The following is a 16323-nucleotide window of genomic DNA, read 5'->3' as shown; positions in this document are numbered from 1 at the left end:
AGTTCGGGGGGAGGGGGGGGGGGTTCCCGAGGTATTATACCGACAATATTCCCGCAGCACTCTATTTTAGCCATTCTATTTAAATTATATATCTTATATATTGTTATATACAAATAATCTTGCATTAGGACACCACAATGTTGTCTAATCTCACTCCAAATCGTTCTTTTTATGCTAAGTTGCTAATTAAAGTCTACACTTGCAATTCATATATTGTGTCTTATTTCCAATCATCATAAAATCCTACTTTGGGATCCTCCTTTGTAGTTCAGCTTTTGATCGACTCACTTAGTAGTTTTGTCAATTAACACAATGTTGTTCCAAAAGAGTATATGCCAATCTTGCATACTGTTGGTACACTCATTCTTAACTAGGGTAAACAACTAAACAAGTACAGACAAGGTAGATCCTGGTGTAAACCCGCAGTTATTGGGAAGTCCTCCACATTTCAACCCGCTGTTTTCACGTTATATGAGGGCTCCTTGTAGATGTCCTAGTTAAAAAAATTATACCTTTATGGCTGCTGTTTGCTCCTAGTTCTACTTGCTGTAATATTGAGGAGCACATTTTGAAGTACAAAATCATTAACCTCCTTTTGTCTACTATTTGTTTTGTTACAGTTTTGGTCGAGAAACGAACTTTGCTTTCTGTTCTTTGTGATATTGGATATTGTGAAATCAGCCATCTATATCTATTGTTAGCTTTAATACTAATAATTGTTGGCAACTGCAATATGCTTTTCAGTACCATACCGTTCAGAACATTCTATACATGGCAATGACCGAATTTGAAAAGGTAAGTTTCTCCTTGTCACATTATCATGATGTTGCTCCAAGGGTACCCGTTATTTGACCCAGTGCAACCTAATCCGAGTTTATTAAGTTCCAGAACATCTTTCATGCAAAATATTCTTGTTAAAGATGATGGTGCCTATGGAAGAGATTGTTATAGACTGTAATTTTTCATAAAGAGGTGAAAAAACCTGTGATTTTTTTAGCAAAACAGCTGCATGACAAGCGGGATTACTCCCATAGAAAAGCTTTAAACGACAAGCTAAAACATGACCAAAAAGAAAGAAATTTCCCTCCAACTGCCCCAAATCCGTGCACGTCTGTATTCCTCCATAGAAGTTTTCTCAGTCTATCCTGTTAATGATTTTTTTTTTTTTTTGCCTTCTGGATTAGCTTTCTGAGGTACCTGATTGGTCATTTATGAGGGAAAAGAAAAATCAGATAGCATTTTTGTTTGGTGTCGATGATCACTGGGGTCCCTTACATATTTATGAAGAGGTAAATAATGTCTTATTTCATTGTGCATATTTTCTCCTTTTATGTTTGCAATGTGAAACTACAAAGATTTACTCTCTATGGTGTCTTATTAATGGTCGATCCGAATCTGATCAGCATTTTGAAAACTATTTGTATGTTTTATCGTCGTTTCCAGACTGCTGTGCATGCTGTGAGAACTGGCTTTTTTGAGCTTATGTCTAGTTGAAGACTGTAAGAAATAATCTAATGAGTTTCTAGAAAGAGATAAAATCTAGGATTTCTAGTTCAATTCTATAGTACGGTCGAAATTACTGCATCTTGAAAGTAAGAGATATGAGCATGATTTTAATTTTTTTTATCATCTAATTATGTCCCTCCATAATATTTTGAGCTTGAAACTAATATTTATAAATTTACTATTAAGAATAAATTTATCTAGTCTTAAATTCTATTGGTGTTGCTGAAGGATGTAAGCTCCTGCCACAACTTGATTACCTTATTCGAAACCATAGTTGTTTGATCAATTTTCAAAGAAAAAGGAAGTGGATTAACTCATTTGTTAATGAAACTGGAGATTGACAACGTATAAAATAAGTGAAAAAAGAATTTGAGATTACGCAATGAAGTGAAGATTGACAATACCTATTAATCCTGACATGTGTGCAATAACAGATTTTATACTTGTTACGTGCTCTCCCTTTTAGTGTATATATCCTTATTTTTTATGTCCCAAACGTGATGGAGTTAGTGGGTGCTGTCTACTTGAGTTGCCTAAATATTACATATCAGGCTGCTGCTTCGCCAAGCTTCTAAAATTAACTTATTTTGATCAAAAGTATTTTTGCTGAAAAGTGGTTTGGATTTGACTAATTAATTTGAAAATTATTTCTGAGCAATAATTAGTATTTGGCTAAGCTTTTAAAAAGTCCTACTAAGTGTATTTTTCTCAAAGTGCTTCTAGGAAAAAACTATTATTTTCTGCTTCTTCAAAATTGCTTCCGCTTTTCCTCAAAAGTATTTTTTTTTTCTTCTAAAAGCTTGGCCAAACACTTCAACTTAAGGAGAAAATAAACACTTTCGGAAAAAAAAAAAAAATGATGTTTTGGCCTTAAAAATGCTTGGCCAAACAAGCTATTATTCAGGTGACACGTGAAGCCCGAGCAAGTGATGTATTTCCCGCTAGTTTAGGAGTATTATCACTTTTAGCCCGCGCCAGAAACTATTTACATTTGGTAACCGAAAAAGTGTATAAAACTTTATATATTTTTTCGGCTATTATTTTTACAGCGGTCATACAGTGTCATTTTTTCGCTAGTTTACGTATCAGTCTAGGAAAACATTAATAGGGAAGCTATGTGGGACACTGTTTGTCTTGCCCTAACGCAAATATTGATAGGACTATCCTTCTTGGTTTGAAGTTCTCAGACCTGTCACTTCATATACATAAATACTTGAGTGCCTTCCTCAAACGTGTTTGTCCTACTCACAAGTCACCCTAACACCAAGAAGTATTAATAAAAACAAAATTCGTGTAGAAACTGTTAGTAGTGGCAAGGATAACTAGTTATCAATGTGTAGTTACAGGTATTGATGGTCACTAAAGCAGACAGGTGAATTCGAGATGGCACATCGCAAATTGATCTTTATGCAGAAGATGTTCATGTATAGGAGGGATAAATTCCTAAAAGACCTTTGGATAGACTAGAGATGTAGTTTGACAAGTATGGTTACCTTATTGACGACCTTTCTCTCGTAAAGCAATCACACTAGTAGATGTCCGCGTAGTGGGAGGTAGCATGTACCTGGTGGAATAGTTAAGGTGCGAGCAAACCACCTTGCGCGATCTTCACATGATCCCATTGTGCCAAATGAAAGCAATCCCATGAGAGAAAAATCCCCTTGTTTTTTTTGTAATTGCAAACAATAATGACTAATTTTCTTTATGATGCATAAAGGTTATTGACATTTTACTGAACCAATTCTACTGGTTAGCTTGAAATTTATCTAATTGCCAGTTTTGTGGTTACAGATCTCCAATAATGTTCCAGGTGCTGTCCTAACAGTTGAACAAGGGGGTTATACTCATGCTTTTTCTTGCACGGAGGCTGGCTCGTTATGGGTAGCTCAGCATGTTTCTGGCTTAATCAAGAATTATTTGTCAAAATAAACCATTACTTTGGCTGATGTAACCTTTTCTTTTTTAACATTTTCAAAACTAAATCGGAAACATTTGAGTACACTTCATTATTGGCCGAAAGGGCAAAAAAGATGTAAGAGTGATAATTTAACATAATCTTATTGATGTGTCACATATTAATTATTTTCTTTTTGGTGTGGGGTACGGCTATTATTGTGTAAGGAGTAGTATAAGAACCAGAGACGGATCTAGGATTTAAATTCAGTGGGTCCAGCCTTTAAGATTCTTAGCGGGCGTTTGGACATAAGAATTGTAAAAGTCCAAAACATGGTGAATTTTTTTTTCAAGAAATAGAATATATCCTGTAGAATGATTGAGGTGTGAGTAAAATAGTTCAAACACCATTGTTTGGAAGGAAAAAAAATCAAATAAAGAGTGTAAGTGGACTTGTTAGATTTCATGTCATGTATGGCTTTGATATCCTTGTTTAATCCTCCTCACCCACTCTTCCGATTAGGATTATTGTGGCTGCAGAAACCAATGCAGCTTCTGACCTTTGTCATGATGAAGCTTGTCTCAACATGAATGGACTGACTGCATCATTTGCAGGTCTTGGAATTTATGGTGAAAGGAAATTTGTGTGAACAGGGTCTGTCCAGTGGCTATTTGTTGGAGAAAAAGGGTAAATTTTGTTATCATGACATGCTATTCTAATTTGTTTAGCTTCTCAATCATTATAATGACTCAAAATTGTTACTCTAGTATTTGTATTTATTATGACTTGTGGCCTACCCTAAGGTTTTTAGCTTTTGTCATGAATAGAAGAAACCTCTGAACCTCTGCTTAAATGATCCTTAATTTTCATGATTCTTTTGTCTTTGCATTAATGACCACTTCCGTGTCTCTAGTCAAAGTAGTTGGAAAGTGGTGAAACGGATCCATTTAATAAGTTTTCCTCGACTGATTGGAGTTTGCTTCCAAATTTTAAAAAACTTATTTTGGAACTTCTTTACCAATTTGTTTCGTAAAAACTGTTCCTTAAATTAATACGTTTATGTAAGCAGGTCATCAATATCTAACCCTTATTTGTCAGTCCCATTGTTTGAATAAGAAAAGAGTATTATAAATTTGGATCTTTACGGACTTATTTTACTTTTATGACTCTATCTTCTTTTTATACATGAGCGATTTACTTTTATACATAAGAGATTTATCTTTTACACGTAAAAGATTCTAATAAGGACACTTTTAATTTCAATATTGTAAATGACTCTTTTGTGCTTCAAGTGGAACGAGCGTTTCTTATATTTCGACACACGCTTCATTTATTAATTTTTTAAATTTATTATTTTAGTTTGAGAAACAAGTCAAGGTTAGATAAAATGTATTTCCTTCATTCCGGTTTACATGACATTATTCTCTTATTAATCCGTGCAAAAATAACATATATTTATATTTGAAAACAATTAACTTTACACTCCTCATTTACTTTTAATGAGATTTTTTTATAGTAACAGAAATGTTATGTCAAATTTAAGGTCACAGGTTTCAAAAGTTTTACAATCGCACATATATTATGACGTGTTTTAGATCATAAATTTAAAAAACTTTATTTTTTTAAACTCCGAATCGATTCAAATTATATCACATAAATTAAAAAGAAAGGAACGGTAATTGTTTGAAAATTATGTCTAAGGATGAAGTGTACGTTATATAAATTACGACGAAAAGAATACATGCTAACTCCTTTTTGAAATGTTTAAAGCCTTTTATGTGACGACCTAATATGTCATTTTAAGTACCAGATCTCTTTTATGTGTTACGAGACCTCTCATAGCTTTATTTAATGATTTATGGCTTGCTTGCATGGTCAGTGTCGCTTTACAAAAAGTTTATATGTAAAATTTTGAAGAAAAGAATAATTTTTGACTTTAAATGTGGCTAGGTTGACCACGGTCAATGTTTTTGGTTAACGACCTCAGATCGGTGCTTTGGCGATTCCGGTAGGTTCGTATATATTTTTGGACTTGTACGCATGTTTGGGCGGGATCCCCGATGACCTGAGGTCGTTCGGCATATTATGTGAAATGTTGAAAAAAATAAGTTTTGGAGTTGAAAATCTTGAGTTTTGATTATCGGTTCTTGATATTTGATGTTGTTTTAACAATTTGAGATAGCGAGCGAGTTTGTGTGATATTATTACACTTGTCTGAATGTTTGGATTGAGCACGAGGGGCTCAGATGAGTTTCAGATGGTTTTGGAACAACTATTGGATTGTTGGTGTGGAGTGCCTGTAAATCGCGCATTTGTGAGGTACTGTTCGCAAATGCAAGCATCGTTTTTGCGAGTGATGGCTCGCATTTGCGAAGAGGGGTTGAGACTGGAAACTTCGCATTTGCAAAGTCTGAGTCACATTTGTGGTTGGTGGGATCATCGCCATTTGTGATTGTGGTGTCGCATTTGCGTCACTGGGCATTGTAAAGCAGCTTCGCAAATGTTCACATTTGCGAGGGAGGGGACCTTCGCAAATGCAAAGGCTTTGACGCATTTGTGATAATTGAGTGGCTGAGACATTGATCACATTGCAATAAATGCTTGTATTTGGTCATATATCAGATTTCGACCACGTGGGTCCGGGTTGTATTTTTAATTATGATGAAGATTGAACCTTTATCGTACGAGGGTAATTTCTAAAGCTTATATTGAATTGTTTGAACAATATTTGACTAGATTCAATTGGTTTGGAGGTTTGCTCCAAAGGAAAAGCCGTATTGAATAGTTGACTTTGTTTCAGAAAGAGGTAAGTGTCATAGTTAACTTGATTTGGGGGAATTAGGACTTGTTTTGGTCTATTTGCTATGTGATTTATATGTGGTGATGGCGTATATACAAGGTACCGAGTGTATATGCGTTGTCATGGGTTCAAGCATGCGGTGTTGACTACTTAATTGCATGTCTTTAATAAAATCTTGCCTTCAATTATTTCATGATTTGACTTGTTACGTGCTTTATTTGCTATATGTTCTTACTTGTTAAATACATGCCTTCACTTGTTACATGTCCCTATTTGCCACATGATTCCATCTACCCATGCCTTTACTTATTGTCCATCTATACTTGCCATATATTTTTACATGCTATTGGGTAGACGCTTTTACATGTCTCAAGCCTTTACTTGCTTCCTATTTCACTCTACTATGTTATATTGAATTATTTTAGAGAATTTATGTGTTCTAGATCCTTTTTATGTTATGTTGGGAGATACGCCGTAATTGGTAGTAGTATTATATATATGTGGATCGGGTTGCATGCCGTTATAGTATTATATTATTTATATAGATTGGATTGCGCACAACAATATTATTATATATGTGTGAATCGGGTTACACGCAGAAACGATATTGTATTGTAATTACTTGATCGGTCGTTTTGTGTAATTGCGCCCCGTTACCTCTTCTGATGCTTCACACATGTATGTTAATGATTTTATGACTTACGGGGTTGATTATTCTCGTTCCGGAAAGCTTTCGGGTTGATTCAGACCCTTTGATTCTTGACTTAGAAGATTAAATTAGAAAGGTTGACCAAACTTTGACTTTTATGAAAACGGACACGGAATGATATTTTGATGGCTCCGATAGCTTCGTATCATGATTTTGAACTTGGGCATATGCCTGGAATTGATTTCGGAAGTATGTAGGTTGATTTGTGTCGTTTTGCTGAAATTTGGCAATTTAAAGTTGAAAAGTTTGACCGTAGGTTGACTTATAGCTATCGAGCTCAGAATTTGATTTTGGGACTTGGAATAGGTGCATTAAGGTATTTAGAACTTGTCTACAAAATTTGGTATCATTTGGAGTTGATTTGATAGGATTTGGACGTTTAGTTGTAATTCTAGAGATTCTTGAACTTTACGTTGAAATTCATGTGTTTTAGTGCTCGATTTGTAGTTTTAGATGTTATTTTTTATTTTGATCGCACGAGTGAGTTCGTATGATATTTTTAGACTTGTGTGAATGTTTGGTTTGGAGCCCTGAGGGTTCTGACGAGTTTCAGATATATTTCGGAAGGTATTGTATTGAAAATGAATTGCTAGTGTTATTGGTGCTTAGTTATCGCAATTGCGAGAACCAGCCTCGCAATTGCGAAGGTGACAATGGGGGATCAGATGTCGCAATTGTGACTTCCCCTTCGCATTTGCGAATTTAGCTAGCATTGGGCTTGGTTCGCATATGCGAACAATTGTTCGCTTTTGCGAAATTTCTAGCTTCGCAATTGCGAAGCCTTTGGTCGCTTTGCGATAATGATTGAGTTTGTCAGGGTTTGCAAATGCGATCCCTTGTCCGCAATTGTGAGGGTTCAAAAATGCGAACCTTGTGTCGCAAATGCGACAACTACAGCTGTACAAAAGGGCTGGGAAACGAGATTTTTCAGCATATTCTCTCATTTTAGAATCCTAGACTCTTTATGAGGCGATTTGGAGTGGGGATTTTCATTCACAAACGTTGGGTAAGTGATTCTAATTTATTTCCAACTATATTCCATCAATATATCTTAGATTTTAACATCAAAATCATGTGAATCAAAGGGAACATTTGTGAAACTTTGTCGAGTTTTTTGAAAAAAAAAAAGAATTTGAGTTTTGAGAGTCGATCTGGACTCGGATTTTGAAACTAATCACATATATGGAATCATAGGGTTATTGGTAGTCAGAATCTATCCTTACACCCTAGTTTTGACCGGACGGACTCTAGTTGACTTTTTGGGAAAAGTGTAAAGATCATAGCTTTATATATTGTAATGATTTCCCTTGCATTATTTAATGATATTAAGTCGATTTTGATGAAAAGTGTGGAAACGAATATTAGGGGAAAATCTATTTTCGGGGATTGAGTTGGCCTAGTTGAGGTAAGTATCTTGCCTAACTTCTTGTAGTGGAACTACCACTTAGAATTTAGGATTGATTGTGTTATTTGTGCTATGGAAAAGTCGTGTACGTAAGGTGACGAGTGGGTACACGGGTTGTATGTGGTATTTGACCGGTTTAGGTTATTTAGATTCTTTTCATGCTTTAATTGAATTGTCATATCATGTTCTAAATTCTCATAGTCAATGTATTTTTATTTGTGTTAGCCTATCCTTATGTGCTTTAAATGACTTTGTTAATACTTGTTCTACATCTTACTTGATATTTTTTTCCTACGCCTTAGTTGAACTTGTTGCCTCTTTTATTGTCATATGCTATCTCTTTCATTGTTGATTTGTCACTCTTTGAAATTATTGTTATATGTTATCTCCTTCATTGTTGATTATTCTTATTTGAAGTCATCGGTATACGTTATCTCTTTCATTATGAATTATTATTATTCAGTATTGTGGTTACATATTATCTTTCTCTTCGTTGAGTTATTGGTGTTGAAGTTGTGAAAGCCGTTATCACATTGAGGCGAAGTGTTAAACGTTAAGACATTTTTCTTGTTGAGAAGTTTACATTCATTGTTATTGTTGATATTTTGCACCCATTGTGGTTGGGCCATGTGCTATTATTGCGTAAATATCGATATTGTTGATTATTGGCAAATTGCGATATATGGGCACTTGTGGTACGAGTTGTTATGGTGATGTGATATTGATGTGCATGTGAAGGTATAAGGATAGTGGTTAATGTGCATGCGACGACATATGGTGGGACTTATGTGTGTGTTGCTTGTAAGGGAATTACGTGAAGCCACGCGACATCATAAGGTGGGCTAAAGTGCGTATAGCTATTTCAGAAAAAATATTTTCAAAACTATTTAAATATAAGGCTCACGCGACAGCTTAAGGAAAGATTGTGATAGAAATTGAAAAAAAGTAAATGCGAGGCGATACCTTGGTTGTGATTCTTATCGTGCACAAGGCGGTACCTCGTTGTGATTCTTTTTGTTTATCTCATGTTGCAAAGAGTTATTTGGTAGGAATATTTCTTGTTGTTTTGTTTTTCCGTGTTCCATCAGTTATTGTCCGTATATGAACATTGTGGTTCTTTTCAATTGCTTCTCTTATGTTATATATATGCTTGCAATCCTTTCATTAGTCTATGTTATTAACTTGCTTCATATTACTTATTGCTCCGCTTTCCGTTATTTCTTGTTATTACGTTTTCATGTCCTACTAGGTGTCTTGATCTGGCCTCGTCACTACTCTATTGATGTTAGGCTTGATACTTGTGAGCACGTGATTTTTGCCCTATATGAATTACTCCCATAATTTCAAACAGAATAATTTCATGTCATTATTTGCAATTTTGTGGATTTTTGTGGTATTTTCTGTTACTTGTTTGTATTTTTGTCTGTGCATTTTAATTAGTGAAAAATACAAAAATATGTGCATTTGCATTTAGGATTTAGTTTAACATTTTAGGATTAATTTGGTAAATTAGTTGTTCTACAAAAATGAAAAATCACAAAAATGGATCACTTTTGCATTTTTAGCCTTTTAATTTTAAATTTGTAGTTCTTCTTTTATTTTTAGGAGTTAACTAAATTTTGTAAATATTATGATAGGTAATTAGCTTAATTTAGCAAATTATTTTAATTTAAGGGTTAATTTGGTTTGTTAAGTAATTCAAAAAGAAGAAAAAAAAAGAGAAAAGAGGAAAATTTTCAAAAAAAAAAAAACGAAAGGAGTTTCAATTTATGAATTGGGCCAGTTGAAGCCAAGATCAGCCCAAAATCACCCAAACCCGTCCAAGAAACCACCCCAACCCAAGCCCAATGTGCTACCCGGTCCAGGATCCCTTTACCACTCAAAAACGACCCCGTTTTATTAGGTTTTAATCTCAGCCGTCGATGTTGTTTGATCAGACGGCTGAGAACTAGGGATTGTTTAATATACTAATGTTCAACCACCCCTCTACCCCGTCTCTCGTCTCTCTCACCTCACCAGAAGACCTCTCCATCGCAACCGTCTGCCACCGTCGGAAATCACCTACGGCGGCGGCGAGTCTCCAAACCACCCAAAATCTTTACCACAACTTCCTCTCCGCCTCCACATCCTCAATCCGCAACCAATTTCCTTCAAAACCTACCCAAATCCCTCGAATGTAGACCGAAAACCTGAAACCCTAGTCGCCGCCCTAGAATTCCCAATCCCCTGCCTGGCGGCGCCACCTCCTTTCAACATCAAAATCATACCACAGACCCACCATGATCTCCTCTCTCAAAACCCCCAACCCATACCCCTCGAATCAATGTTGAACTCGTCAAATCCTAAATCCGAGTCCAAACCAAAAGTTCAAAATCATCTTCGTTCGAGCCTGGTAGCATGCAGTGTTTTTCCTTCTAAGTTTGAGGGTCTGACTCGACATAAGTTTGGTTAGAGTTTTGCTTCCATTTGGTGTCAAGGTCCGATCTGGTAAGTTCCTGTCCCTCTTGTGTTTTCTTTCTCCCATTATCCTTCTCCTTCCTTCTCTTTAACCTAGTTTTCTTGTATTGATCCGTTTGGAAAGTCAACTTGCCTTCCAAGTTCAAACATGTTTCCTTTGTTCATTATTCTGTTTTCCTTTTTCTTGTTTTTTGTTTTTCTCTTCTTTTCTTTTGTGGAGTCCGTTTTGTAACTTATTTAGTTTGGCTAAGTTTCTGATTCTTTATTTTCACTCCAGTCGACCTAATTAGATTTAATTCAGTTCATTTCTTCTTATGAAGATTAAGTCAATTGATTCATGCACCCTCAAAATTGTTGATTACATGTTAAAAGGTTTCTGGGTCTTTTCTCTTGGGAATATTGGGTCAATTTTTAAATAGGGAATCCCTGATTGCCTTAATTGGGTTTTAAAATTCAAAGGGCCCAGGTGGGGATTCAGTTTGGGTTTGCAGACCTACACCAAGTCTGGTCGAGTCGATTTGGCCCATATTTTTGTTCAGGGGTAAATAACAAGGATGAAAAGGGGTAGTTTAGGTATTTGGTTGAGGGAATCTTTTGATAACAGAAAAGGAAAGTTTCTAGTGAGGGTCTTAATCGAATTTCAGAAGTGTAGTGGCTTAGCTTGGCCAACAAGTCAATAATTGGGGGACTAACTTGAAAATCAGAGAATTAATTAGGTATATCTAGGCAAAAATGAAAGTTTGAAAAGGGCCTAAGGGGTAAAACTAAAATCTGAAAGATGCCCTACTACCTTGCCTATAGAGGCATGCTTTCTTGCATAAGAAGGCAGACTTTCAGAGATAGAAAACCTGGAATTTCTGAAACGGCTGGGAGAGGACACAAAAACTTTACTGTTTCATTGAAGAATTCTTTGATTCTAAAGGTTCTCACTTCTGAAATAATTCCTGAATAACTAGGGGTTAAAATGAGTTGAGTTTTGGTTGGTATCCAATTGTTTGGGTCAGGTTTTGGTTGGATTTCTGATTGCTGGGCTTTATTTGACACTGTTGCTGGTTCAAATCTGGTTTAAAGTTGGTTTTTCCTCGATTATTTCTGGGCTGATTTGGTTGCTGAACACTGTTCCTGCTATTGTTCTATTGCTGATCCTCCATTTTTCTGTGTTGCTTTTCAAATTCCAGGTACATGACTCCTGAAACTCTACTTGTTTGGGTGAAGTGTTGAATTGAAGAAATGAAAAAATGAGAAGAAGAATTTTAAAACAAGACTGCAGTTGTTTTTCTTTTGATTTAATCCTGTGTTTTGTGAAGTTTTGTTTTCTGTTAAGTATGTTGTGTTGCTCAGCTGACTTCTGTTTTAAGTAGTTAAGCTTCAGCTTTTTGAATTTGATTTAGAGTTGTGTGTAAAACTTGAGACAATCTGTTAGATGGACTGAAGTTCAGGTATATGTGCATACTTAGAGATTTCGATGATTGTGAAAGTTATTGGGGTCTGGTTATTGAATAAGTTCTGTAAAATTCTGATAATACGTTAAGCATGTTAAATTGGTCAGGCATTCATATACCGATTTGATTGAATGTATTACTGAATTTCTGGGTTATAATTGTGATTAAGGGAAAAACTATCCATAGTGTTTCAATAATAGGGTTAATTCATTTTTGTTTGATTATGAGCACATGCAATTGAGATTCCTGAGTTGAAATGTTCAGTTAGTAATCCAAAACCATGAAGAACCAAGTTCAGTTTTGTTTTCATGTGGTCTAGTTGAATTGCAAGTAATGACTGTGTTGTAGAATTGAATGCAAAAATAACCCCTTGTGGTGGTGTGGGGGTCGAACCAAGGACCCCATTGCAAGCTGAAGCGGGTCTCACTTCGATTTGGGCTCCTTCGTGGGCTTTAGCTTGGATGATGGGAATTTGTAATTTAAAAGGCAATACAGGCTGTCCGGCCCCACGCTAGGCCCTAATTTTAATTCCGCACCATTAGCCTCTTTCATTTATTAAAATATAGCCTCTTGGTTTGGTCCGCAGAAGAACCTTTGTCCATTAATATTTGAATAGTTACAATTAGTAAGTCCTTTAAATTAAATTGTTGTTTCTTTAATGTTGGAGGCGTGCCGTATCATAGCACAAGTAGTTTATGGCCCTCCGAGTTTAGTTCAAATACTCCTTTAATTAGAGTAATTGAGGTGAGTCGTGCCAAACAGAAATGACAATTGCATGGCCCTCGTTTAGTTAATCTTATTTTATCCTTAGAAATCGAGGCTTGCCATTTAGCGAATTTTCATGGCCCTCGCAAAGTTGCAAACGGGAAATTGCTTTAGGCGCGCTAGTTTAATAATATTACCTTCCTAAATTCGGGTGCGCATTTATGTGACCCAAATCCAAATCTCAACGATGTTAAAATATGTCAAAGACCACGGGTGCATTTATGTTACGTGGTTTGAGACGTGTTTTAATAAAGTTGCAATCTTCCTAAAAATGAATAAAAGTGGTTAAAGTTAAAATTGCACATAGGTTTGAAAGTGTTTTAAAAATCATATAATTAAACCGAATATAACAGTTGAGCGACCGTGCTAGAACCACGAAACTCGGGAATGCCTAACACCTTCTCCCGAGTTAACAGAATTCCTTACCCGGATTTCTAATTCGCGGACTGTAATACAGAGTCAACCCTTTCCTCGATTCGGGATTTAAACCGGTGACTTGGGACACCATAAATCTCCCAAGTGGCGACTCTGAATTTTTAAATAAATAAATCCCTTTTTGATTGTCCTTTAATTGGAGACACTCCCTTTATATTATACCCTTTCCGGGGGTGTAGTAAAAAAGGAGGTGTGACAGCTCTGGCGACTCTGCTGGGGAACAAGAACCCAGAATCTCTGGTTCAGGTTCAAGAATTCAAGCTTAGAATAATTGTTATATTTGGCTTTATTTATTATCTGATTTTACTACATGATTGTGCCTAATGTACTAAATGTTGCTTTTGTCGCTTTGATATTATCTGAACTGTGTATAAACTGCTACGAAACCCTTCTCTTCTCATCTTCGGGGATGTGTACGTTGGCCGTGACTCCCTATTCTGTTAGTGTCATACCTTGAAATAAGAAAGATGCTTGGACAAGTTACTAAGCCGGATGGCCTTTTGGTTCCCGGTACGTAGCCCCCTCCTCGACTCGAGTTGTCCGCTCGGGTACACAGTTTAGAACATATACCCAGGTTTTTGAACCTAGAATAACTCAGCCTCATGCCGGATCCCTAGTAGGAACGCTTATCTGCATCATGTTCATTTGACTTATGGGACTCAACACAAGGGTTGGGTCCGTCTAGGACAGGTGTACCCAAACTAACAGACCATCATGATGCATCCTACTTGTGCATTTATTTGATTCGGATTTGCACGCTGACTGGCTTTTTGAGTAAAAGGGGAGAATTTGAAAAAGAAAATACCAGTGTGAGGGCTAAGAAAAACAAAAAAGAATTTTTATTGTTTTCATGAAAAGAAAAAAGAAAAAAAACAAGAAAAAAGAAGAAAATGATTTGTTTTTAAAAAATAGTTGGTTTCGTTTTATTTGCCCGAACTACGCATACCTGATTCTCGTCTTCCGGGGCGTGATACGTAGGCCACATAGGGTCCGGTCTTCCTAGTAAATGTTAGGTTCTTGGCTTTGCGGGGTCTTAGCCAAATTTTGCACTTCCAGCCATCTTTTGGCCAAATAAGCCACTTTGCAAAAATAACCTCAATCATGTCTTGCATGTGTCTAGTAGGGAATGTTATTGTCTCACATAGTGTTGGTTTAAGTTTTCTCATACAGGTGTGGATTTACTTATCGGAGTTTGAGCATGACATACACCCCAGGATCACTGCATTCAGGAGCTGCTCGAGGAGCCATTTTATGTTTTTGAGTCAATTATTCATGTTTTACTTTTTAGTCCTATATATTGGCATTCAGTCTTTTAGGTGATGTCAGAGTTTGTAATAGTCTAGTTGAGTTTGCCTAGTCTTTTGTTATTCTTATTTGTATTTGGAGATGTGTTACAAGTCAAAAAATCCAAAAGAGAGAGAAATTTTGTGTTTTTATATTTTCGTTATAGGTTTTATTTAGAATACCAATTTTAGAAATGAAAAAAAATTCCTTTGAGGTGGTTTTTTTTCCTTTAGGCAATTAATATTAAAATAAAAATTGCTTTTATATTTCCTTTAGTATATTAAGACTAAAATTCAAAAAAAGGGAATTTTCTATTAGTACCTCTTTAAAGAGTTTTCTTTAAGGTATTAATTTCAAAAATCCAAAAAGATTTTCTTTTGAGGTTCTTCTTTGAAAATTAATGGAAAATAAAAAAAATCTTTTATTTTCATTAGAACTTTAGGGCATTGTACATAGAAGAAAAAAGAAACATACTTTACTTCCTTCCTAAAAAAAATCAAAAATATTTTTCTCTTCTAGTGTTTTTCCTTAATAGAGTATTTGTTTCAAAATGATAGCTTCTTTTATTTCTCTTTTCTCATTAGAGTAGTCATCAAGGTAAAAGAAAAAGAAAAAGAAAAACAGAGAATGTCAGTTTGTTTACTTTATTCCTGATCTCCAAGAACTATGCTTGGTCTGATTCATGCGGGGTCATGATACGTAGGCAATCTCCATAGGATTCGACCGTAACCAAAAAATAAAAATAAAAAAGAAGAAGAAAAAGAGAGGAAAAAAAGAAAAGAAAAAGAGAGAAGATAAGAAACTGAGAGAAGGAAAAATGGCAAGACAAGGGGGAGAAATGAGAGAATAAAAACAAAGAGAAAGCAAAGGCAAGAAGAAAAACAAAAGAATCAAAAAAAAAAGAAGAAAGGGGAAAGAAAGGAAGTTGCAAATGGAAATAAGGAAAGCCGGGATGACGCAAGCAACCGATCAAATGCATAATAGAAACGGTTAACTGCTTAGGTGCATTCATTCCCCAAAAATATGCGGTTACCAATCTGTTAAAGCCCTAATCGCTAACAAGGTTGTTGTGATGTATTGAGTCCAGGCAGGTGGTTAGTTGATTGGCATTCTGGCAACTCACTCCTACAACACCCGATCAAAAGACAAGCTGANATTTTCATAAACAAGATTCAAGTGTTGGAAATAAATACTACACACTTAAATATTCAATACAAAGCAATGAAATGAAGAAATAAACATAAATGGGTAAGAAATCCTTAACTACAAGCTTGAAATCTTCAAAACCCAAGTGTGTGTGCAAAACCCTAGCTTCCACCTTGTTATCTCTTGTTATAGGAACTGAAAATAAGCAAAAGATCCCCCAAAATATCTGCTAGGATGAGTATAAAAATGGTTTGGGGTTGAAAAATATGAAATGCCTGAATTGCCCAGGTCTGATGCCCGTTGACTGCACCTGCGAAAGAATCCTCGCAGGTGCGGCTCCGCAGATGCGGAGATCCCATCACAGAAGCGAAATGCCAACTAAAACTCTGTCACCACAGATGCGGTTCACCAGGCGCAGATGTGCAACCGCAGAAGCGGTAATCTACGCCAGATGCACGTTACGTTTCGTCGACTACTCCT

At 35.9% G+C, this 16323-nt stretch overlaps 1 protein-coding gene across 2 annotated transcripts in view; it reads left to right on the top strand.

The window, feature by feature from the left end:
* LOC109240358 (lipid droplet-associated hydrolase) overlaps nt 1-3593 on the top strand; it is a 17436-nt gene extending 13843 nt beyond the window's left edge. For both annotated transcript variants that reach the window (XM_019406988.1, XM_019406987.1), the window contains exons 11-13: nt 745-795; nt 1185-1289; nt 3298-3593. In XM_019406988.1, the coding sequence (XP_019262533.1) occupies nt 745-795; nt 1185-1289; nt 3298-3435 (294 nt within the window). In that variant the 3' untranslated portion in view covers nt 3436-3593. The remainder of the gene's footprint in view (nt 1-744; nt 796-1184; nt 1290-3297) is intronic.
* The last annotated feature ends 12730 nt before the right edge of the window (nt 3594-16323 follow it).

This window comes from Nicotiana attenuata, unplaced genomic scaffold (assembly GCF_001879085.1).
Source record: "Nicotiana attenuata strain UT unplaced genomic scaffold, NIATTr2, whole genome shotgun sequence".
Taxonomy (NCBI): Eukaryota; Viridiplantae; Streptophyta; class Magnoliopsida; order Solanales; family Solanaceae; genus Nicotiana; species Nicotiana attenuata.
Note: the sequence above shows the minus strand (reverse complement) of the source record. Positions and strands in the feature narration are given on the sequence as shown.